The 25,769-nt window shown below is 37.1% G+C and overlaps 2 protein-coding genes across 23 annotated transcripts in view; one reads left to right on the top strand and one right to left on the bottom strand.

Annotated features, from left to right (window-relative positions):
* LOC120358723 (twist-related protein 1-like) overlaps positions 1–25,769 on the top strand; it is a 142,973-nt gene that overhangs the window by 23,858 nt on the left and 93,346 nt on the right. Inside the window, exon 3 of the mRNA XM_039453947.1 lies at positions 18,641–18,742. Coding sequence (XP_039309881.1) covers positions 18,641–18,742 — 102 coding nt within the window. The remainder of the gene's footprint in view (positions 1–18,640; positions 18,743–25,769) is intronic.
* Positions 1–25,769, bottom strand: part of LOC105194445 (gamma-aminobutyric acid receptor subunit beta) — a 76,725-nt gene that overhangs the window by 44,185 nt on the left and 6,771 nt on the right. The window lies entirely within an intron of this gene.

Genomic DNA, 25,769 nt, shown 5'->3' with positions numbered 1-25,769 from the left:
ACGATCGAGATGGATAAACATGCCCAATCGAAATTAAGTTGATTAATTATTTTATATCAAATTTGCTATATAATCAGAAATTCTGATCATAAAAATTTATTAATCGTAATTCTCACAACTCCTTAACGCAACTGCGAACGTGTTCCGTCATAATTAATATGCGTATCTTTTTAACCGCGTTATTTATCAAATTATTAACTTGTAATCAATAATATCGCATAAACTTCGCTTGATATCGCTTTGATTTAATAGCGCGAAATAGCATTGGTCGCAGGTTAGGTAGAGGAATGATCGTAGCGCAATTGTACGGACGACTGATTTAATACTATTACCGTGGCACAGTCACGTGGCGCGAGTACCGAAGAAAGATGGAAGACATTACTGTGCCTGGGCCGAGCCGGTGTAATTGAAAGTCTCGTAAATAAGGAGGACCGTCCGAGCGGACGAAGACGACTCGAATTTCAATCTCTCGGATTTCCAAGAACTCTTGACCTCCGACTTCAACATTTCTTCTGCACACGATCTGCGCATCCTCCTACTCTCTCCCAGCTTCCTTTCGTCCATCCAGTCCTTTCTTCCTGTTTCTTTTAGCTTTTCCGACTCGTTGCAATTTCCTTGCCTTTAAAGAACGATGAAAAACCATATAAAGAATTTTTTCTAGGAATTTACGTTTATTTCTAGCTCAGTAAGCTTCAAATCGATGAATATAAGTAGCAAGTTGCTTCTTCCCTGCTCCTTTGCCCTTTCAGCAAACTCGGAATTTTAGTAAACTGAAGCGGATGAAATTTCTTTGCTTGATTATTGTGCTAATACCCAATCTTATTTACTGATGCTCAATTTCTTTCATTTTTTGATTGATTACTGAATCAAACATTTGTTAATAAATTGTTAAATGCATTATGAATGTATATGTGTACCTGAATTTGTTTTTATAATTATATCACTATTTATTTATAGCTAATTACAAATAATATTTTCTGATATGTAATTTCAATACAGATATTCAATATCGTTAAATATTTGCATAAAATTATCTCGCGAGCAAATTCAGTTTTCGTAATATATATAAATTTGTAGATATATATATATATATTTTTTTTTTTTTTGACGTAAAGATAAATATTGATAATAAATGTGCATGAGAAACATATTTCATTTTTCCGAATATTTCAAAGGGATAAATATTTTTGACGTAGCTTCTGTCGACCTCGTTCGCTGACATTTGGATTAGTAACGTTTGTGCAATTTATTTTCAAGCTAATGTCAAACAACTGTCGGCAACTTCCCCGACATTGTCGACCACATCGAGTGGTTGGTGTCTTTGAAAGGCGGAAGTCTCGAAGCTTTTGTAAGAGTCTCCTCGCAATTAAGAAGTTATCGACTACGGAGACGCTGTATCGTTCTCCCATCTTCTCTCACTCTCTCTTTTTTAGTCGATTGTCCCGACTTCTTACATTATATCCTTTTTCATCATGTTCTCAATCCTGGGGCCAATCCTTTCTTGCCAAACATTCAGCGTTTGTGCGAGGATCGTTTATGAATTATTCATGGTAAGCGAGCGAGCGGACTACGGACGAAAAAGCGACTTTATGTACTACCGGTCGCCGGACGCTATATATAATCGGCGAGAGCTGGTTGCACGAGCAGTTACGTTTTTCAGTGTGATTTACGCTAATTTCGGCGCCGAGCCACCGTTGCGGGAGAGTCAGGAAGTCATAAGTATGCGATCGCACCCTTCCGGTTAGTACCACGTGTTTCCTTTTTATCGATATCACAGTTGGAAACTTTAGTCTTCATATTTCTCTATCTATCTAAATTTATCTCTTTTTGCCTTCCTTCCCTCTATTCATTTTCTGGATAAATAATTATGCGCGTTTTGGAATCTGATAAAACTTATCGGCTTTTAATCGCAAATTTATTCGATAGATTAATGACATCAACATTGGAATATGATAATTAGTACGAATATCTGTGGGGATTAATCTGCAAATTATATTGTTAAAAAATTTTGCAGAGATAAAGCTCTTTACGTTATATAACATTTAATTCTTCCTCAACGGATTATGAATTTGATCATTTCTCAAAGTCAAAGTATCACCAAGCCAAGACGCGAGCGTATCGTTACCTTTTTCTTGGATAACTACCCGATGTCCCACACGAAGGCTACACATACACGTACAAACAACAGTATCCATGCGGAAGATGTTATTTTCGTCCTACAGGCGATAATAAATAACGTGCGTAATGATCTCGGAAGATCGGCGCGACGCGGATCGTTTGCGCGGTCAGGCCGGATAACATGGAAAAACCGGCAGAAGAATTCGAAATAGGACGTGCCCGATATGAGCGGACATCCATCCGATCGTAACGCCGTGAGATACATTTGGGACGTGGGATGATGGACCAGCGGATCCATTTGTCACTGTCCGTAAAGCGAACCGTCGCTCATCATCCTCTCTCGCTCCTTCTGCGTGTGTGCAAACTTCTTCCGCGCCACTGAGCTTTTGCTGATACACAAAAATCTTGCGAATCACCGGCGCCCGATCGATCGATCGACACACGTAGACGAGATTGCTAAAATTGTATTCGCGAGAGAAATTTCGACGATCGTTGATCATAAACACTGCTGACTCGATAGGCTTGAGCGTGAAAAAAAGAAAGTAATGCCATCTATGATTTTCTTCATATCAGTTCGATAAGCAGACAGAGTTGCTTTTTCAGCTCCATTAGGACAGACAGACGTGGCGGGATTATGTATCAAGTATGATGTATTTTGAAATATTGTAAAGCCTTGAGTTAATATGATACTATATATCCGAATGAAAGAGATTCGTTATCCTGAAAATAACGTATTAAATCTGCGAATTGAAACAAACTGCAATAAAATAAACCATTTATTTGATATTTAAAATATATAAATTGAATTATGCATTGCAAATATTGCACAAATTTGTACGATTTTCATGCTGTAAATTGATGCTTTTATGATCCAAATTTAGCTATCTGTATGAATTTGTGTAAAATTATTTGCATGCTCACTGCTCAATTCAGCTGTACAGTGCATACGTTCGTCATTTGTTTAATTTGTTCTATCATCAACGTGTCCTATATGATTTAATATGCAATGCGTATTATTTATTAATATGCTCGTGAATTTAAAAGCCTTTAGAAAGGAGCTAATGCGCTCCAGTTAATTCACGAGCTATGTCGGTATAACTGCCTACAAACGATACCTACGCGCATTATGCATGATTCTGACCTTTTCCGCCAATTTCATTTGGCTCATATTAATTCGGCCGCTTTCGGCATTTCATTAATTCTGACCTTTTGACCTTCATACCAATTTTAGCCTTCTGTCAAAGAATGGGATTATCATCTTGTCTTATTCTCGTCTTCATTTTCTTTATCCTCTTTTAAATCTCGATGCTGTTCGAAACTTGCTTTCACAGTCTTTGTCCTGAAATTTAATCCTACCTTCTCGCGGGAGTTGCATACGTTTTCCGAGAATCAGGGCAATCGAATCTACGGTGCGTGTCAGATTTTTCTGATTTTTTCGGTAGAAATGTTCAGATGAACGGATCCAAATGAACATAGACGCGTACACGCGAGACGTGTGATGTATCTGCGAAACGCATGTCGATGGGAAGACAGAGAAACACAGCATCCGCTGGGGTAGGTTATCGACGCATCTGTGTAAGCTCGTGCGCGCGAATCTGACGTCATTGGGCACCCTCCAGCCCCTTTCTACCTCTCGGTGTGATGCCCTCTATGTGGGTTATGACGACGGTGGGGAATACGCGGTCGCTTTAACCCCTCGGCTGTGCATGTGTATTCGGCGTTTATGGGAAACTTCGGCTTATGTCGCGCAAACACACCGTAAAATAGGGTGTATAAGATTATATTAAGATTATATTAAGAAATTACAGGTCGAAAATCTGTTATTAACGTAATATAATTACAGTGTAATATAATTGTCGTTGCAGTATTTATTTTGGTGAATCTTTTTTGCGCTTAAGCACGTAAGTTTTGTTGATTCGTTTTATGGACGATTACTTTCAGTTGTAATTTGATGGAGAAAAGATATCGGTTTTAGACTGAATCTATACAATATTTCGATCCTATTTTCCCCACGGATCCTATTTGCTTCATTTCATTGTACGTCGTGAGCCAACTTAGCTCTCTCGTGAATGTGAGAATGGGAGAGCGATACGAGGCTACTCACCACTGAGCCGTCGTTTACGGTCATTGAACTTTATTGCGAGTATAGGTGGAAGTAGGTTTAATCGAATAAGTTGAGGCTTTTTGCCAGGCTGCCAGAAACGATGCAAGGAGAATGACAACGTGGGTTCAAGAGGCAGCTGTAAAGAAATTAAGTTCTTGAAAGTTGAGTTTCTCTGATCTTGTGGGAAAAAATGTGAATGTCCCTTCTTGATATTTATTTTCTTAAAACAAATTGCTATTTTATGATGTCGCAGAAAATATTTTTAGCCAAAATCTACAAAATAAGTCCAGTAAATATAAAAATAACTATTATTCAGTGTCATTAAAGAAACAGATTATGTATTATGTTATATAATTAGAAAATTTAAAAAAAAATTTTTTTTTTCAATTTAGACATATTCAATATAAATTTGTCAACGTAGCTATTTGCAATAATTACGATAAATTAAATTACGATAAATAAAAATTTAATTTAGGGAGAAGATTTAATTTAATTAGATATAGTACATACTCGCACTATAATAATTTATCTCTGCATAATTTAAAAGAATCAGGAACAGCGCAATTCCTCATATCGTTATATTATTATATCAAGTCATGATATACTTATATCATTTTTCGTCGTTATACAGTTTCTGATTTTTTTTTTTATATTACTTAATAGTAGAATGTTCTTTTTTCTGATAAGAAAAAAACTACTCTGCCTTAGTTTTTTCTGATTAATGATCCCTGTGTATTTAATTTGTCTATTTTACGTGACCGGGGCTTCTTTTTTTAACTGAGAAGCATAACCGTAGTAATCCTCCTTTCATCCGTGTATTTTTTGTTTCTTTGTGCGGTTTGAGAAGGGCCACCGCGAGAGTGTCGACGTTCCCGAGAAAACCACTTCCGATATTTAGGTAAGCGACGGGCGCGGACGTGGTGCGCGAGAGAAACAAGGTGCTCCCATTAAACGCGATGGTACACGGGGTGACGCCTAAATCACTATCAGCGTTTCTTTAGCCACTATTGTACTTTTTTTCTAACAACCGGCAATATCGAAAGAGACGTATTTTCCGTTGGAGCTGCCGAGAGAACTTCCCGTTTTGTCTACTAACGTTCATACGACACGAAGGTTTCGCTCGACGAAAACAATATTCGTTGCACGACACAAAGGTTCTATCGCACGATGGCAGTCATTATCGCACAAATACAGGCGCAATTTCCTGAACGCAATCTACGATAGATGATTGGTTTGAGCCATTTAATGCCGATACCGGGTCGTAATTTCTCTCAAGAAAATATTAAAATTTTTTAAAATATTTTTTAATGTGACATTTTTATGTAAGTTTAAAGCATATTTGTATTTTTTCTTACAAACAAATTCAACAGAAACAGTTATGCAATAAGTATTCAATACGTTGAAAAAATTTATTAGATTTGCTCTCTATGATTTGTATGCAGATTATATTATGAGAAAAATATATCACGAGTAAAATATGTCATCGTAAAATATTTTTATAATAATATTTTTGTCGTATTCACAAATGTCGATTTAGCCTTGCAGCAACGACATTAGATTAGTGTCCTACATACAAAATTCTCGTTAAATGTTAATAGATAATCAAAAGTTATTTATACATGTATACTCTGTATACAAATACACGAATTCTAAAACTATATAGGGTTAAATGTTAAGTGGAACACATTCTGGAAACGAGGACGTGGATAAGGACGAGGATAAGACACGAACTTATTAAACGTCAACCTCTTAGCGGATCTACGGTGCAGGAGTTGCTGTGAAAATTGTTGCACAAGTACGATTACAATGGCATAAGTTGCTTCGCTTCTCTTCTAAGCACATATATTATTCATGCATGAGGAATAAGGCTTGCCCCGTTCTCTTCTCTCTTATTTGATCTCTTGATTTCTCTTCCTTTGCCGCTCTACCTTTTTGCAATCTCGTTCGTTCACTTGATTCCTATCCCCTTCTTTATTTAATAGCTCGAATATTAAACTTACTGGAGATCTCTATAATTAATTAAATTTTGAGAGGCAAATTGCTCCAGGTGTTATTTTGTTTTATTTTTAAAAATAAAATTATTTTATTTGAATATTACATATGGAAGCCGAGAAAATTGATTAATTTCAATTAGCTTTCCGATCTGGGATATATAATATAATATTGATAATATTGTACGTACTAATTGTATGGCAACGCTTCAATATAATTATCATTAATTCCCGATGGGAGAGCAATGTCATGCTTTATTAATACTTCAACATTATAATATTATTATTGCCCTTGGGGCATCAATTATTACATGTTATTGCACAACGATACCTTTTCAGAAAACTTTCAAGTTTTAGAAAAAAGGGAAGGATTTGTCGATAATTCCATAATTAGTTTTTAAATAATAATGTGTATATTATATAAATATTGTAGCAATACTTTTTGTTATTATTTTTCACTTTATTATCGGTGGAAGACACCGTGATACTTGAAGAAAGATTTTCATTAAAAATTATGGCGTAGTAAAAATTAACTGTCCTTCTAAATGAAACCATTATCGGCAATGTGCCCCGTCGTTCCAGGAATGACCTCGGCGTCGATCACGATAAAGACGTTGGCTTCATTGTCTTCGACACTATTCGCCGTGCTTTTCGTCGCGAGCATGCTTCTGGTTATGAATGTAAACAATGAGATTGTAACCCTCGGCGTGAATAATCGAGATCGAAGATACAGGCGGAACACAGTCGACACGACAAAGACGTCGTTCTCCGTCGTCTTTATTGCTACTCGTTGCCCTTTTCGTCTTGTTGCGGCGTGCCCGCGATTACGAATGTCGACGATTAACTAAGATCAGAGATAAAACGCGCCGGTAGATCCGACTATACCTTGCAGACGACGGGGACGACGACATCGTCTCGGCACTTCGGTCAGTTTCCATCGCGTCCCTATTACAGATTCGTTGTAGGCTTATCTACAAAACACGCGATGCTCTTGGGAATTTAGATAACGAGCCATTGAGCTTGATTTCGAGAACAAGATATAAACGTTTTCATGAATAAAAATTATAATTGAGGGTGGCATTTATGAACGATTATCAGCTGTTCAAATTTGTTTTATAAGCTTTATATCTTTCCATTTAGTTTTCGTTGTGATTTAATTGAAACACGGATCACATTTATTTTTACGAAAATATATTATTTTATAAAAGAGATATTTTACATATAAAATTTTTACATTATTTTATTTATACATCTTTTTTTCTTTCTCTTTTTCAGTTCTTTGGAATATTTGAAAGTGTTAATATTCTTTGTATTTATCATGCAAAAACTCACGAGCTAATTGGTACAGCAATATGATATAATTGTCAATCTTAATATCGAAATTTAATTGAAGAGAATTCCAATTGAGAATCTTTAAATTACCGATTAATTTTATCTTGATAATATCCGATAGACGGACGTGCGAGATTTCTACGCCGCGGTGTAATGCCAACGTAAATATAAAATGTACGTAATTATTGATTATGTGCGCTCATACGTACATGGCCATAGATATTTTTAGTGTTAAGTGACACTAACTATAGGCACAGGACTTACTTAATAGTAAGGTTAACTGTGATGAAGAATATTAACGTATGAAAATATCGTGATCCATCTGGTTGGATTAAGCGAAACTTTCCTTATCATTGTCATAAATATTAATCCTCGCAAGATTAATCACCGAAGCTGGCGCACTTGAAAATTCTCTGGGAAGAATAGATTTCATAGATAAATAAAAAGAGAGCGGATGTAATTAAAGTGGATGCCGCAAAATATCACCGCCCGTTAAGTCTTGGCGTATTAAATATGGTCAAAAAGGCCCAATAAATAGCTTGACTTTTATAGAATCGAGAAGGCAATATAGACACGAGGCAATATAGACACAAGAAGCATAAAAATATTAAGGCACATTTGCGCGTACACTCAGCCAGTTGCCGTAATTTGTTAGAGGGCACAAAGAACTTGTTCAGAGTAATATCGTGCATATCCATTTAGATTGATCTTAGATGAAGAACTGAATTACTTTCGAATGGCGAGGCCAAAAAGGACTGCTGTGATTTGGGTGTTGAAGTCTCGGTCCGAAATTAGATCTCGTTAACCCCATTACGATTCGTGGTCGAATTTCTTCAGGCACACGCGATCCCTTACCGGGAAATTCAGATAAGCGTCCCTTGGCCTAGACCGCATCGGCACGAGAAACGGAGATTGCGGATGACCTATCGACTATCATGCACGGCCGCTACTACGGCCAACTAACTGCGGGCTCACTTTTAATAATTAGGGTGCTGCATTCTGATTAGTTTCGGTGACAATAAAATTGCGCTACCGTTACCTGGCCGTTATTACGTAATGGAAATGTCACCGTAACCCGAAGGGGGAGAGCGATAGGGTGGACGGCTAAAAGGGGAGGGGGGGGGAGATATTCTTGCGATTTATGTCGGCCTTTTGCATCCCGCAGCGTGCACCTCCGTTATTAAAGCCATTAAAGGTCGCGACCATAGCTTGCATAATTAACCAAGATCGATGGTACAACCGACAGCAACGTAGCCCAACGGTGGTGCTTTGACAGTGTACAAGTTTCTAATACTTTTTACTTACGAATTACTGTGACGTTTTGCGGACGACGTGTCTCACTCCCGCGATTCCGTCTTTCGCAGGGTTCTTTCAATTCTGAACTTTTTACGCCGGTGCTCTTGTGCCGCTAATAAGTCGCGGGACACGCGAGATCATGTATCTGACAATAAGTGAGGAAAGACAATGTGTTCTTCGCACACTTCGTTTTGGAGCGCAAGAACGGAGAAGCTATGATATATGCTTTTATCTTGGAATTGGAAAGAACTTATGTCACATCCATTAGAGTTTGCATTGTCTTTTCACGGCCCTGCAATAAACTTATGGAGCATCGAATAACTCTTTGTTTTATATTGCATTCTTTCTAAATAAACTTGAGAAAGTGAATAAGCACTTTTATCGAGTTGCACTGCATCAGACTCAATTGGCAGATGATTAATTTACGTTCACGGATTTACGGGCAGTATATATATTCTTCACATGGGTGTTGTGGCACGCAGTTATCCACATCATCTGCTCATAACACGAGCTATCAGCTATAGTCAGGGAACAGATAGTGGCTGTTATCGCTGAATGCTTCATCTATCACAATATGCATATACAACGTTTTCGCTACAGCAGTAAATTTCAGTTTCGATGGCATCCTTTCCCTCCTTCCCTCTCCCCCCTTGCTCCTGTTTTTGGCCATACTAAGTCTTCATCATTTCGCGTGACGGCAAAATGGTATCAGCGTTAATGAGGTATGCGAGATGTATATCTATCATGCCGTTTTATGGGTGCCTTTTTCCCGCTTACTTTATTATCCCGTTATGAACACGGTCTCGAGAGTAATAACTACAAATGCGTCTGCTTAATGGAATAAACGACAATTTTTTCCATTCAGAGGTACATATTATGTCGTATTTATCACGCATGTATTGCGATATTTTTTATCACGCTCCGCATAATACTGCGTATTTCTACGAAGAAAAGCTGCCAGTTAGAAAAGAAACATGACCTTGTTATTCACAATCAGTTGCGTCTCTGACAGAATATGTACTGTGCACGGCGCCTTTAATATCGTTATACCAGCGTTTTATCATTACGCGACTGACGCACGATTTATGGCAACGCGCGACCATAAAATACCATCAACTCGTGTGATACCCTACATTTCCCACACGAGCTTTATAATTCAACGCGCGATTTTTAATCTAGATCTTTTTAATCTAGATCTGCGCCTAGATTGATAATACCGAAGGGGGAGGAGGGGCGGCGAGGAGGGAGTGTGCGGCGGCAAAAAAAGAGCACGCAAGAGAGTCTCGATTACGTGCATATAAACTTGGATTATATCTACGGCGTAACACGCAGAAATCCTAACAAACTTGGATTTTTCATTATTTGCGAATCGCGTTGAGTCGCGACCCAGGTGAAAATTCCTCGACGACGAACGTCGCAATTTTCTGGCAACGAGACACGAGTATGCGGCAGGCCTCTACTATTACGTACATAATGGGTATGCCAACCCCGAATGCAATGAACGTTATTCTTACGCCGCGCCGGCCTCTCACAGCCGACTGAGCGCGCCTCCGTTATTAAGGTCTTTCATGACTGGAAGAGAACAAGCCAAGATTAATCGGCCGTCACTCTTTCTTTATCTACAAATGTGACTTGTACTTTCGTGGTGCGCACGACAAACTTCGTGAAGAGATAAAACGGGATTCCGCTTTCGGATTTCCTCTCGCAATGACTGCTTGCTTATTTATTGGAAAATAAATACGCAAACCGGACCAAATTAATTAATAATATTAATGTTGCAGTAACGATGCTGTAAAACAAACTACGTCATTATTGGAACACGCATTATGTTAATAAATGTCACAATAATAGATATGCATGTTATATATTTAACGTAATGCATTTAGCGAAGAATATTGTGTCAATTTCTCTGGTAGATTATTATTAGAGAATTATTGTATTAAATATTTTTATATCATATCCTTTTGTTAAAATAATTATTAATAAATTAATTTAATAAAAGGATATAATTAAATAACTATTAATTAATAATAATAAAGATATGTAATTTTATATTACGCTATTATACGTGAATTTTTTGCCAAGTAATAATTCAAATTTAATATAATTTTTGTTATTATAATTTTAAAATAACATTTAATAAGATTTTTTTGCATAAAAATAGTATTAATTCAGTTATTCACTTGCAATTTATAAAAAACGTATAAAAGACCTACAGAAACATAAAAAAGTGTAAAAAAAACATTCAATTATTTGAATCCTCAAATTATCCAGAGTGTTAATGTAAGAAAAACATGAGTGGCATTCTAGGATTACAAAATGCCAGTTTTAATACATTATTCTGATAATTGAATAGACAAAAATACACAGTCTAAGAAAAGATATCGAAGATCGTGGTGAGAACTAACGTTTGCTCAACAACGATTTCGACAACAGAGAATTGGGAGCTCGTAAATCTTGTAAAATGTATTGCAGTGAACATTCGAATCGAGTGATATCGAAGTAAGGATAGCACGCGGTAAATCGATGGGTTAAAAGCGGACAACTGTTATCGGCGATAACGATGCACGAAGCTTCGTAACGCAAGCTGGACACGCAAAATTGCGATGATTTTCGCAATGTCGGGAATTGGTAGAGATACGCGATCGATAAGCAATAAGCAGTAAACGGAAATTGTAATTCTTTTTTGCGAAAACTCTGCAATAATTTTACAAAAAGATCAAATTACACGTGTGTTGCGAACATTGTGGCAGGGTAATATAATTTTTATAAATTTTAACATTGTTTAAATATTATTAACAATATTGTTAGCAGGATATTATTATGTTACCAAAAGTGTTATTTTATGAAAACATTTATTCGAAAAATATTATTATCAAAAACTTTGTTGGAACATCAAATGAATATTTTAGTGGTAATTTAAAAAGAGAGAAAAAAGGCGGATAATGTAATGCAAAATTCTATTGTGCAAAATTGATCATAAATTTTTTATTTCTACATAAAATATATTCCCTTGTGATGATCGCAACTATTAAGATTAAAGTTATTGAATATTTAATACATGCAAGTATCTAAATCTTAAATTCTACGGAATGTTTGTCTCAACACTTTTTACTTAAATAATTGCTGAATGTAATTACAAATACTTTTGGAAAAAGAATTTTTTTTTATTGACTGACAAAAAAGTTTGCGAGACCGGGTCAGATTGTTGAAATGCTTCTCGAAAAAAAGCATGCATGGCGCAATGGTCCTTGTAAGGAATTCATTGCTGCTCCCATCATAGAGACATTCGAACGCGTCTTGCAAAGTTCAAGCCATTTGTGAGCTGCAGTTTCACGTGAATGGTGTACCAAGACCTTGTCATAAAGTTACGCTTTATCGTGTTCCACGCCAACGGGGGCGGCCCCGACACGAACGCGGCTTACGTCGATCTGCCAATCACGAGTTCGACTCTTGGAAACGCGATGCCTTTACCTTCGTGCCAGGATGTACTGGCAAAATGAAATCGACTCGAACGATCGCTGCGTCTTCGCTTCGTCTCGAGATATTTCACGTTTGCGATAAGTGAGAGCTTCTCGATATCAATTTATATATCATTGCAACTCAGATATCGAAATATTTAAATCTCTGAATTTCTAAAAAGTTAATAGAATTGCAATTCATATTTTGATATCTTCTTCATGAAAGATAATTAAAGTGATCAAAGATTTTTATCATTGAAATGGATATCTTTTTTATATCCAGATCTTTATATATAATAAATAACAAAATAAAGAAATAAAATTAGAAATTATTTGATTATTAAAATTATATATGTCGTGGAATAATTAAAAGAAATATGGGGCGAGGAAAAAAATAAAGAGGGGAGAGAGAGAGAGAGAGAGAGAGAGAGAAGCATATAAATAATATAAAATTGAATAAAATTGATTAATATGAAACTGAATTTATAAAAATTTAATTTTATAAGAAATATATAATAGCTATTCCTTGGAATTTCTCTTAACATCGCTTTACCATTTAGTAGAAATGTGAGAAGAAAAGGCAAAGCACTACGTATCAGTAGGTTCCCGATAAGTATAGCCCTGCAGTTACTTATAGTTGCCCGCAGTTACTTATAGTGTAAATCTAGCACGCAATGGAGATCTGCGTTCTTGATAGCCGTATAGCTTTAGATCCCCTTTTACCGATTCTTTTATACCGCATTTACTTCTACATCCGTTTTGTACGTTACGAAAAACAGCCATTACGCTGTCCTCGTGTGAAGCCTCGCGCGAAATTTGCGTTATACCTCTCAAGTAAGATATCTGTGATGTTGATCTTTTAATTCGTTTATGGTAAAGAGGCCTTTCTCTCCCTCTTTCTCCTTCTCTCAAGATAGCGTTACGGCAAACATACTTGAAAAGATAATCTCGCCGGAGATGGGTAATATTTAACAACGCTTATTACATAATCTTGATTTTCTTCCTCTACCTCTGCTCGTTCTAATTGTAGAATGACATACGCTTTATGTTTTAAATCTTGCAATTTCTCAATCTGTGAAGTGACTTTAATTTTGTTATCGATTTACAAATGAAACATGTTATATACGATATAAAATTATGTTTATAATTTTACGATAAATTCTTTGTATATAGCCAGTGATTTGATGCCGCGCAAATAGATTTAAGATGCATAAGGTAACTTCGTAGATAAAATATTTATGTTATGGAAGCATCTCCCCCTCGTTAGATTGCACTAACATTAGCGTTCAAGCGTTCAAACGTACATATACAACGAACTTTGCTGTAACTATCTGTAGCTATCTATCTAGCCTGCATCATCGCAACGTCGGCAATACCTTCCGGGCTGTTCTCGTTGAGTCCCGATCAGAAGGTAAGGGGCCGTTTAACGCGCTCATGCTGAGTGCATCTCGCGTACAGGGATAGAGATCCGCGCGAGGGCAGGCGTCAGTAATGCACTTTCCGATAATGCCGCCGCCGACGTAATCGCGGTGCACGCCCGTATACGTGTCTGTGCTCACAGATGAGAGCACTTACACGCCGCGCCGCGTCGAGCCGTCTGCTGAGCACGGAAGGGCGTAACACACACACACACACACACACACGCACATACAGGCAAAACCGAGATTCAGCCGTGTACGTCTACGACCGACTTATTATTCCGGATTACTCCGATTTCTCCGTTGTACCTCCACGGTCACCATCCGGTTCGCGGATGTGGATGAGCCATTAATCGCGTTACTCGAGAAATCTCGTGGCATATGCCAGCGGTTTTTAGTTCGGCGGATTTCAGATTATCGACAGCTTTTAAGTAACGTAGTTCGAAGTTTCCGAGTAACGTCTTGTGTTTGGGAAACTAGAGGTAATTTTTTTTTTTTTTTTATTTGAGAGCGGAAGAGTGATGATGACAAAAAGACAATTACTAATATTGCTACAAGAATATTTATTTTCGAATAAATAATTAAAGATGTCTTATTTTGTGTATCTAAATCGGAAGTGTTTCACGTGCGAGTAGAAACTTGGATAAGCGTCTTTATTATTGCCTTTGCGCATGTGACCGTAAAATTTCAATTTCAATTATCGAAACTTAAATTTCTTTTTCTGCCTTGTTTTAACGAAGTTATATTTAGCATTTTCTAATGTCACGTACCTATTACGACGGTGAACGATCGTTTCGTGTGTTCGTTATTTTATAATTAAAGCATGTGAGGTGGGGCATCTCAAGCGAATCGCTTGCAAGCTATATTATCCAGACATTAATTAAAGAGCTCCGGATATCGATCATGAATATTCGAGCTGTGCTTAATAACACTCCGATTTCGGTATGAGATATATAACCGTCTACGTGCACGTGTGCGGATCGAAGCACACGAGTACGGGAGAGTTCCATACTGCCGGGATTAGTCTGATTTCTCCGTTGTGTCCAACGAGTTCTATCCGGCTACCGGACGTGGATAAGGAATTAACCACGTACAGGATATACTTAGCGAATACGGTGTGTGCGGTTGAGAAGTCATTACTAAGGCACAGATGTTAATGAGATATTAAGATTGAATTATATATTTTGTAGAATTATTTTAATTAATTATTGCGTTAATATTTAATAGCAATACGAACACACACAAATATTCGTAGCTCTTTAATGTAAAATGCCTGTTTTTCTCTGATAAAATTTAATTATACGTATTCAAAATATTACATTGATACTGTACTTATATATGTGTATGTGTCTAGTATGAAAATTTTTATTTTTTTTTGTAATGTACGATTTTAAAATTTTGTTTGTTGTAAACTAAACATCAAACAGATATTACTCATGTAGTCTGACTAATGTGCTAATTTCTAATTAAGCTCAATATTATAAATCTCACACAAAGATTATAAAGTTTAGAAAAAAATTATGATATTATTGCAAACAGTAATTACGATAATGGTTAATCACGATGATATTTATATATCGATTACACTGTTCTGTAGCATGTACTAAGTCTAAGCTCCGATTTATAACACGCTGCAGGCGTATATGAAATACAAGTGCACTAGCACTAATACAAGTACGCAGCTGTTTCACATGCGGAAACTACTGGTGCTTGGATTACTCCGACTTCTCTATCGTATCTAACATCCGCGCAAGTTCGATCCGGTTATCAAAATGGCTTTCGGCTAGATCGCGAATATTGTTGAGAGACTTCGTGAGTTAGAGCTTAGAGCCGTGCAACGAGAATAGTTCTTGACGAACAAGGGACATATCTTAACTTTTCCATGAACTATCTCTAAAATGTCGAACGCAGGTTACGAACGATAAACTAATACTAATATCCAACGTGTATCATACAAGTTGTCATTTTCCGTTTGCTATATTTTTTTTATAGTATAAACAATGCTTATATAAATTATTTAATTAAATTATATTAATTATAATAATATAATTTTTACTTAATAGTAATAATAATGTTATAATGTATCTACGAATCGGTGTCATTCAAAAATAATTGTATGCTGTCACTTTATAGGATTAACAAAAGCAAATATGCTGTATACAAAAGTAGCAGTTTATTTTTAAATTTATATTTATAAGTAAATATATATGATTTGTATTTAAATATTAATTATGATTCAAACATTAATTATATTCTAATTTTGTTGATAACATGCTTTTAGATATTATGAAATATATTGAAGGAACAGTTACAAAAACTCAGTTTTAAGGAAATTTAGTGAAGCGTAAAGTGGTGGTTAGAATACATCTTTCATTAGATAATGAATATCGTATCGTGACGAAAGCGCTTAATACTTTACACACAAACTTAATTCTAAAATTCTAAACATAGTCTTAACCATACCAATTTTCCATTAGCGTAGTGTTTATCTTATAATTACGGTAAATGAAGTTTATGTTAATTCTTGATTCTCCATAGTGCACTTTACGTTTTGTTTGTTTTAAGCAGCAATCATATAATCATTTCTCTCTCTCTCTCTCTCTCTGTTTCATGTTTAAAAGTATTAATGTTAAACGGTAACCATTCAACATTCTAGGAGCGATAAAGAGCTCTCCGTATCCCATTCTCGACTGCAGTTTGTAATATTCAAATGTTAATCATGAATATTCAAGCTTCGTTTGACAAGGCTCGGCTTTTGATTTTCATGTAGACGTGAACTCCCGAGTTTCGTGCAAGGGAATTTAGTCACACGTGCGGCGGTGGCCGACGCGCGGATTACTCTAATTTCTTCGTTGTACTTAATGCCCCTGCGAGATTCGTTCATCTAACGGACGCGAAATTAATCACGTCGACGCGCGAATAGATCCGACGAAAATTGCTTTTAATCGAGCAAGGTGAGGCGGAACGGGGATGTTCTCGTGCATCGTTTGCTTGCTTTGTATTTTTGGGATCAACAGCGGATCTACGACCTGTACGTGCGCTCTTAATCGACCATTTGCATGTATCGATTCGTGGCGACGCGAATGGCATCGATTTAACGTTAACATACATTAGCATTTCGTTCACTGAATTTATGGGAGCGGGAAAAAGTCACGAGAGAGAGAAAATTCAAGCTGCGTGCAGGCGTACTTATGATGGCTGATAATAAAGTAAGGTCGGCACGTCGTCGTCGGTATCGTGCTGTTTCTACTCAAGGTATGCGAGTCAATCTTGGATCAGGTGCACGCGAGCTCTCTTGGCTCGAAAACTGTGCTAAAATCTGGCGTAGGAGATCGAGGAGAATTTTGAGCCTATTCAGAAGTCGCGTATACTGTACAGTGCACTGATGCAAGATTTATGTGGAAAATAAAATGAAGCGTAGAGCTTTAATTACATGTAACAAAAAATTATAGAACTTATTTCAGCAATGAAGTAATTATAAACAATATATAATGCATGTTATATATTTATATTGTGAAGGTAATGTTGTGTTTCTCTGTATTTTATTCAGCTGCAAATATGTGCATTTTTTTCCAACTGTTGTTCGATATTCGCTAATGTTTTTAAAACGTCCTCAACCGGATACGTGCGTAATGTAGATTGGCAGTTTCCATTTATATCTCTTGTTTTACGAACGCTAAAGAAACGCTGACACATTAGAAAATTGATTAGCAAAAAGTGATTTGCAATTTCGTCGACTTTTCATGACGGAGAGCGATGAGGAGAAATTTTTTTTTTTAAGTCCCTCTATTTATATCTATGTATTTATATTTTCTGCTTTACACTGATATGCTGTTTTTGGCGTACTGGGGAGATTACTGCGTACGTATCCTCGAACGTATGCATGGCGCACGTTTCGGATGATGAAAAAGTGAAGTGTGTACTTCTCGTGCTAAAGCCGAGCATATTGCGGATACATACGTCGGAAAATATGAGAAACTCCTGCAAATTTGCGCGCGAAATTCAGTTTAGCCCTTAATTTGGCGTTCTCTCTTTACGCACGTATCCAATTTCTGGAGGTATTTTTCTCTCTCTCGTATATTCTGCTTCTCGATTTTGCCCGGCTTGTGTGCGCTTATGATATCCACTTCCCTCGTCGTCATTATAGACGCGATACTTTCGCCCGATGCGCTCGCTTCGCTCTAGGTTAAATAAAAATACGGCTCTCGCGCGAAGACGTAATGCACATTGACGCAAATCGAGAAGCAGAAATCCGTGAAAATGAGGCGATCGCGTGCGCACGAGCGTGCGCGTGAGCGCCAGCTGCATTTTGCGTGTCTCGTGCACGTAGTGTCTTAGATATCGCGAGCTGCATTTTTTTTTTATTATAAATTATTGGATTCTTGAGCAAATTTAATTTTTTACGTAATTTCATAATTGGCAAAATTGTGTTTAATACAGTCGATTCTTAATAAATAAATCTTAATAATAATATAAATTATGAAGACAACTGAAGAGTTATATAGTTTAGTCGCGATTATTTTTTTTCTTTTTTAAATTGGCTGACTCTCATGAAAAGAAATATTTCATTAAATTGAGTAATTCTTTGATACATTTATCTTGAAAAAGAAACCTTTCAAATTTGGTAGAACTAATTCACTGCGTTCAATCTATCAAATCTCATCAAATTGAAATCATCGATCAATATTAAAAGAGTTAAAAATTCGTGAGATGAATCTAAAATAATGTAATGCAATTAAAAATGTAATTTATCATTTACTTGGTTTCTACATAAATATTGGTTAAAAATGAGTTGATGAAAGTTGAATTTAACCGACTTTAATCCATCTCAGACGTTAATGTGATGTCAGGTTCACCTTTATTCAAGAGAAATACGCGCGATACTTGGAACAGTGTACAACGGAGCTATTTTTGTTCCAGGCATGCGTTCGTAGCGACAGCGACGGCGGCGACGGCGACGGCGGCGGTGGCGGCGGTGGTGGCGGCGGCTCCAGCGACGTCGGGCTCGATAAGAGCGCACAGGTATAGCAGTTAATTATATCAATGCCCCATTAGCGTGCCAGTACACCGCGTGATTGCAATGGCTTTTTATACACGGGAGGGTTCGCCGTCGGTACCGACATCGTCGGTGCTTTTTTCAGCCGGCTATATACGTCTTGGCTCAAGAGAGGCCCGCGTAAATACGGGCCAATAATTGCGTGTTCGCCAGAGGGAAATTACTAGTTTCCCGCAGAGTTTTTATCCAATTACGCGATTGCTCGGACCATCGTAAAGACGACCGGGAAGGTTCTTCCTGCGCGCGAACTATTTTCGACGAACGTTCGTTCCGCTTTTACAAAAAGTAGCAGACGGCGCCAATCGCTGGGTGTAAAAGCGACTCGGGACGCCGCAATAAATTGCGAATTTCTAATTGGTAATTACAAACGATACGCACTTCGTTTGCCGGCCCAATCGCGCATCGCGGAAATGCGGTCGATAACGTTATAAATATTTCTCATCGACTTGGGGGCACGTGTCCCAACGCTGATCAGGAATTCATAATGCGCGTCGGAAGAATAAAAGTAAATAACCTTGACACAGGATGCAATCGATGTGTGAAGTTGCGTGGGATATAATCACCGGCGCTCGAAGATGCGAGATTATGCCGCAATTCTATATTTATAGTTTATGGTTGTTATTGGCACGATGAGTGATATCAGTTAGGGATAACTCGCGGAAAGTCACGAATCTGTTAAGAAGGACGACAGAGCAAACAATGTGGCATGTTGACGATGGGCACGTAGATGTTTTATGACATCATCTTGAAATATTCAGCGCGTTCCATGACCGTGACCGCAAAATATTCTAATAACGAATTCCTTAACATAATATTCCCAAAGATATTTTCTATTAAAATTAAAATTTAATGGAAATAAAAATTTAATTTAATTAAACTGTAACATAGCTAACAACATATATATTTTTAATATCAATTTTATTTGGCCATCTTAATTTAAAATATAAAATTTAAGATTTTATTGTTAAAATATTTTATATGGAATTTAAAAAGCAAATAGTATGAACGGCACGTATTTTTTAAATTCGATATAATCCGCTTTACTGGATAATTTACAACAATTTATTTATGATTTATTACAGAAATGAATGGTTTATTTATATTGTACGAAAGCATAAAATATAAAAATAATTATTATATATACATTATAGAAATAATTTAGTATAAAATTTGTGAAATGTTTACTGTCGATAAGATATTGGTATACAAAAACGTAAAGCGCTTGCAATATCATACGAAAGTTGATTTTCTTGGAATTATTATATGCAGATTATTAGAAGGGGGTTGATGGTGCTCACTAATTTTTTTTTGCTCAAATTCAACTATTCTCGTTGTTTTAGCATTTACTTAACTTTTAGACAAATTTCGACTCGTTAACCGCGATGCATTACCTTAATGTGACCCAGAAAGTTCTTTTATTACGTTTCTACAGCGACACTCACACACACAAAATTCCTTTATTCGTATTCGGCGCTTCGATGCACATTCATTCACGTGCAAACACGCAGACAGGAGCGCTTGATTCTATTCATGCGCTGAATTACAAAACATGTCTCGTTGGTCCGTCGGTTTTTCTAGTTTCTCGTAGTTTTTGTAATTTCACGAGTGCGCACATTGTACGGGACTGTTTAATTCCGATGCCCGTATCATTGCGACGAATTAAACAGTGGCGATGGTTTTATGATGTTGCAAGAAATTCAGAGCATTGCAACGGTTATTTCTACTACGTATTGAAATAAACAGCTATTCGATTAATCAGTCAACCGAGTTGATTAAGAAATTAGTCTAATATTTATCTGACTTTGTTACTGGATCTTATGTACGAAGTGCACGTGAAAGCGCAAACTTTTATTTTTTATTAGAAACACAAAACAAATAATTTATATAGGACTTATCATGAGCTTTTTTTATAATCTTCTGGTCATGTTTTGAACCATCATTAGTCATTGAAATTTTTATTATTAAATATGTAATTGAAAGTACCTTGCATATAATGACAAATATGCATGTATTTCAAGATTATATCTGTCCCTAACTATCGATGTAGATAACTTATTTGTAAAACACATGTGTCTATTTCATGTCAGAAATTATCAATCGATGTCCGCGATTGCATATGACATGATTAATCGGCATGTTCGCATAAAGTATAGGATAGATCGTGCTTGCCTCTACGCGACACTCGCTCGACGTCCTCGAGCTGTTTGGCTCTATCGCGAGTAACGTAGCTCTTTCTCCTTTAAATTCATATACCTGCTGAAGATGCTATTGTACTTTTGTTACCGTTAGTTAGCCCTGGAATTTAGCCCTGACTCGACCTCGGTGCCTCAAGTATTCCGAACGTGTGGTGGCTTTAGTCGCCGCGCTCGACGCGGCGAATGGACGATCAAGGACGCAGACGTTAGTCGTCGAGGGTGATGTCCTCGCCATTGATTGGCAGCCCTGGCCGCGCTCTCGTCAAGGTTCTGGCATGCAGATACACGGCCGCGATTGTGGGTTACGTCGGAGGTCGGCCTCTATTGTCACGACCGTTGTTTCTCATCAATAACGCAATGTCGATGTATGACGAAAACACTTAGTCAATCATCGAATAGATGTGTTGAATTGCCCGATATTTTCGCCCTTTTATCCCACTTAATCACACATTCCCTCTTTTTTCTTTACTGTTTACCCATTACGAACTCGTTTAACGAATTTGAATTTTGAAACGGCTGCTAGCAGTGCATAATTTAAATCGTATATTCTGACGTGGATCCGAAGATGAGGAAAGCTAGGTAGTTTCAAAATGTATAATAATATATCTATCTATTTACCTACCTATCGATACAGCGTCGTTTGCAAAATGTAGACATCTGTTTCGTTACTTGATATCTGATGTAGGGAAATCAAGTGGAGAGAACAGATAGAGCGGTTGTTTCTGATCGGCGAGGCGTGCCTACTGGACTGTTTGACATTTCCTTTGAAATGTCGTTTCATTTCCTGCCCATCGGCACCGATGCCATCATCGCGATAGACAACAGGATGGACGGCGGATCGAGATCGCGACTTTCAGGAATACGATGAATACCACCGATTCCTTTTTTGATACAAGCTGGCTTTGATATCGATAGCGTGAATATTTCTTTCAAAGCGTTTCATTATCCGAGTATACCGCTCCTAAAGATATGATATATTAAAGATAAAATCCGTTAACTTCAAAAAGAAGATATAGAAGCGTTCCTCATAAAAAAAAAAACATTAAACACCCTACAAAGCTGTCTACAGATTACTTGAAATTAATTGATACCGGTCAAAGAGATAATATTTTTAATGGATTTTAAGAAGTGATTTTCATTAAACCATTATTCACGTTTTATTTTATGCTTGTCGGTTTAATCAGATCGCAACTCTGTGACTCGCTTTTTTCACATTTACTTTCATCGTTCATCGCTATTTGATCGTTTCGATCGTCGGTTTATTATTAACAGCACGCCAAGTTGATTGATAGTTCATGTCTAACAATATTTTCATCGGTCGATTCAAGAATATACAAATTCGATGGTTAGCACGAAGACGCTCCCTAGAATAAGATCTCGCATCGATTGCTGGTTGACAGTAGTGTACATCCGTGCGTACTGCACGACATTATGGACGTGGGCCGTTGCGCGGCTTGGTTGACCGAGTTTGCATCAGTGTGTTGGAGGTCCCATTGATTTCCTGGCCCATGTCAAGGCTGCACGCGAGAAACCCCCGCTCTTCTCTGGCCACCCACAACCTCCGACAATCTCCCTTCCCCTTCCTCGGCTCCCTCGCGCAAGCTGTTTTCCCTTCCTTGCCGACTCCGCGCCCCGTCATCTTCGCTCGTCTTCGACCCCACGTATGTACGTCACGCGTGCGACGTACCGCACCGCGAGTAGTCATCGTGTCCATCATTTTGTCGACTCGCGTCATTAAGATAGGCATTTACATCGTCCATCACTTTGTCGTATTTTCAACTCGCTATGCGAAAGAAAGCTTTTCAGATCTTCAATCCCTCTTCGTGAACTCTGCGATGCGTATGCGTGATGATTATCGTGAATAATGAGCGGCGCGATGGTAGAGGCGATGACGGATTACAAGAGAATCTGAATTGCACTTGCATGCCACGTGTACATCTCACTCGGTTGTTTATATAACGCCTTTTTGTCTTATATTTCGTTACTGCTAGTGTCACTTGAGCTTTGCTATTCTTGATAGAACTGACAAGGTGTCTCATACGTATAAGTGCATCTGTTGAGATAGTTAATTGCCACCCGCATGGTTTCATCTAAAGCGTGATATTTGAATCTGCAAGAATTCATTTGCAAGATCTGCAAACCCGTATGAAGTGCGCCTCGTCCAATCTGCGCCCAATTTGTTCTCTAACTGCTTCTTCCTTTTGTTTCAATTGCATTTTTTCAACACCATTTTTTAAGCGTACTTTTCTTTATGATCGGTGCGTTATTTATTGTGCGAGATAAGTTACACATCGCAGATATACATATATATATATATATATATATATATATATATATATATATATATATTAATTTTAAATATATTTTCCACTATTTAACATTATTTTCATTATTTCTGAAATAATATTCATACGCACATTACATTCTATTAATTCTGACGTTTTATTGGAGATCTCGTTTATTTGCTATTATCAAATTGATTGTTTGTTTCCTTTACACGATTTTGCACGCAACAGAAAGAGCAATTTGTTAGTTTACTTGGTTACATTGATTTATTTGCTCATCATCCTCAATGTCTTGCCTGTCTCTTGTGTTTACTACTTGCATGCGGTTTTACGCCGGTATCTAGTATCTAACATTGGTTATAACGTTTGCTTACCGTAATTGTTCTCGGCTATTCTTCGTTTCATTCATCCTTGAAGGCAAATCGATTCAGGTTGAATTTCTTCGCGGTGCACCTTTGTATACCTTGCTATTCATTTATAAATAATTCGATTTCACTTTGATTACTCGCATGTTGCAAAGATACTTCCTGATCATTTACTCTTGGAAACGTATCTAAAAATATCGTTGAAGAATCTACATATGTCTTTTATCTATTATTATTAATATTTTATTTCGATATTATTTTTCACGCGCTATATTTTTTTATAAGTGATGTTATGCTCTAACGATCAGTAATATATAATAAATTATTCAATATATCTTCTTTATCGGTATCAAGTTGAATTATTTCAAAATGCAAGCATATAAATACAAGTTCGCAGAACCGATGACTGTTACATTTTTACAATAGCAAATAAATTTATAATTTTTTTTTATTGCGTCACGCAACTGTGTCGAGTCTTCATCTATCGGCACATCTTCGGTTCAGACAAGAGTACATTATGTGTACGTGTCATAACTTATCCGCTCTTGCGGTCACCGACGACGTAATAATTTGGTTTACTCCATTCCCGTTGCGTGGTAGAATCTTCGTTATTCAGTGAGTGGTAATTTGAAAGTAATTTGAAAGTATGGCGACTGTCACGGCACGGTCGCGAATTTCGCAACGTGGCGGTCGTGTAGATGTAGGCGAGGGGACGCACGGGGCGGAATAACCGCATATTAATCGTGACACTCTGCCGCGCGGCACACAAATTTATGAGCGCAAAAGCCACGAGTTAAAATCCAGAAGCGGACAGGAAAGTCTCCGTATCGCGTGACCGCTCGAGCTGTGCTCGACTCTCCACATCGCGGTTACTGTCCAAGTGCTTTAACTCCGACACTAATAACTCTAACCAGCATATTTGTAGTGTCGCCGCGATATTCGTAGTGGAAAATAGCTGGGGAATCACGAATCGAATTAAATATGCAGAATACGCATGGACAGTCGGAGAGATTGTTGAAAATTGCGATAGAATTTTCACAGATGACAAATACTTGGCAATTGTGTCGCGAAGAATAGCAAAGACGCATAAAAAGTTTGTTCGAAGGCCAACCGCGTCGTATTAAGTATATATGCGATTAGACAAGAAAAAAAGTGCAAGTTTACTTATGCTGTCACATAATGAGGAAAATTTCTGTGAAATAGATTTACGGAAGTGACACGTGCAGTAGCGTTATTTGTTTTACATTATAGAAGGACTCGTGGTAACTCTACCTGCTGTTTAGATTTTTTGTATTAAACATTATTTTTTATTAAACAGATCATTTTTAACTGTATATAAACATAAAATAATTATTTCTAGGTAAATCATTTTTATATAAAAAATACGTATGTTGTTTTATTTAGTTTGATACAAAAATATTATATAATTATATTTTAAATAAATGATCTCAGGTAAACTGTAATCATAGATTATATGTATTATTAAAGTTAATGATTGCAAGGTGTCTGATAATTTATTAGTAACATTTTGTAAAAAAATATATAAGCACTAGAGTTTTAATATTAAATTTATAAACAAATTTATAAACTTGGTTAAATTAAAAATTGATCTAAGATATATTGAGAAACATTTCGAAATTTTGCAGAGCTGTACATTTGGTGAATTATTTACACATTATATGGGAAATTCTCTGTATTTTGCCTTCGCAAAAGTATCTTTTTGAATGATAAATATCCAAATATACATATATATTTACATACACATGAAGAAATATTATGCGGCAAAAGTTGCGTTTTCTTCGTTCGATTGGGGTAATGTCAGCTTTACGTAGCAGCAACTGCTTGAATAAATCGTTGAGTGAGCAAGGGCGAACGAATCCAGCGAGTGGATAAAATTATTAGCATCGAGGCTACGGTTTCCTGTATCATTGCTACGCGGAATATGGCACTCGGTATGCTAGTGATAAAGCAGGAGGAACAGTCAGCCGTTTGAATGCTCGGCGCGGCTTAACCGGATATTACAGTTACCGAAGAATATTCGATTTGCAGCTAACTAGATGGGCTCGCTTGTCGATCTGGATACCGTTCTCTCGTGTCTTCGTTCGCGCCTCTTCACTGTCGAGTTACCGGCCGCCATTCCGATTAAGT

Source organism: Solenopsis invicta, chromosome 9 (assembly GCF_016802725.1).
Source record: "Solenopsis invicta isolate M01_SB chromosome 9, UNIL_Sinv_3.0, whole genome shotgun sequence".
NCBI lineage: Eukaryota > Metazoa > Arthropoda > Insecta > Hymenoptera > Formicidae > Solenopsis > Solenopsis invicta.
This window is presented reverse-complemented; position numbering and strand designations above follow the sequence as displayed.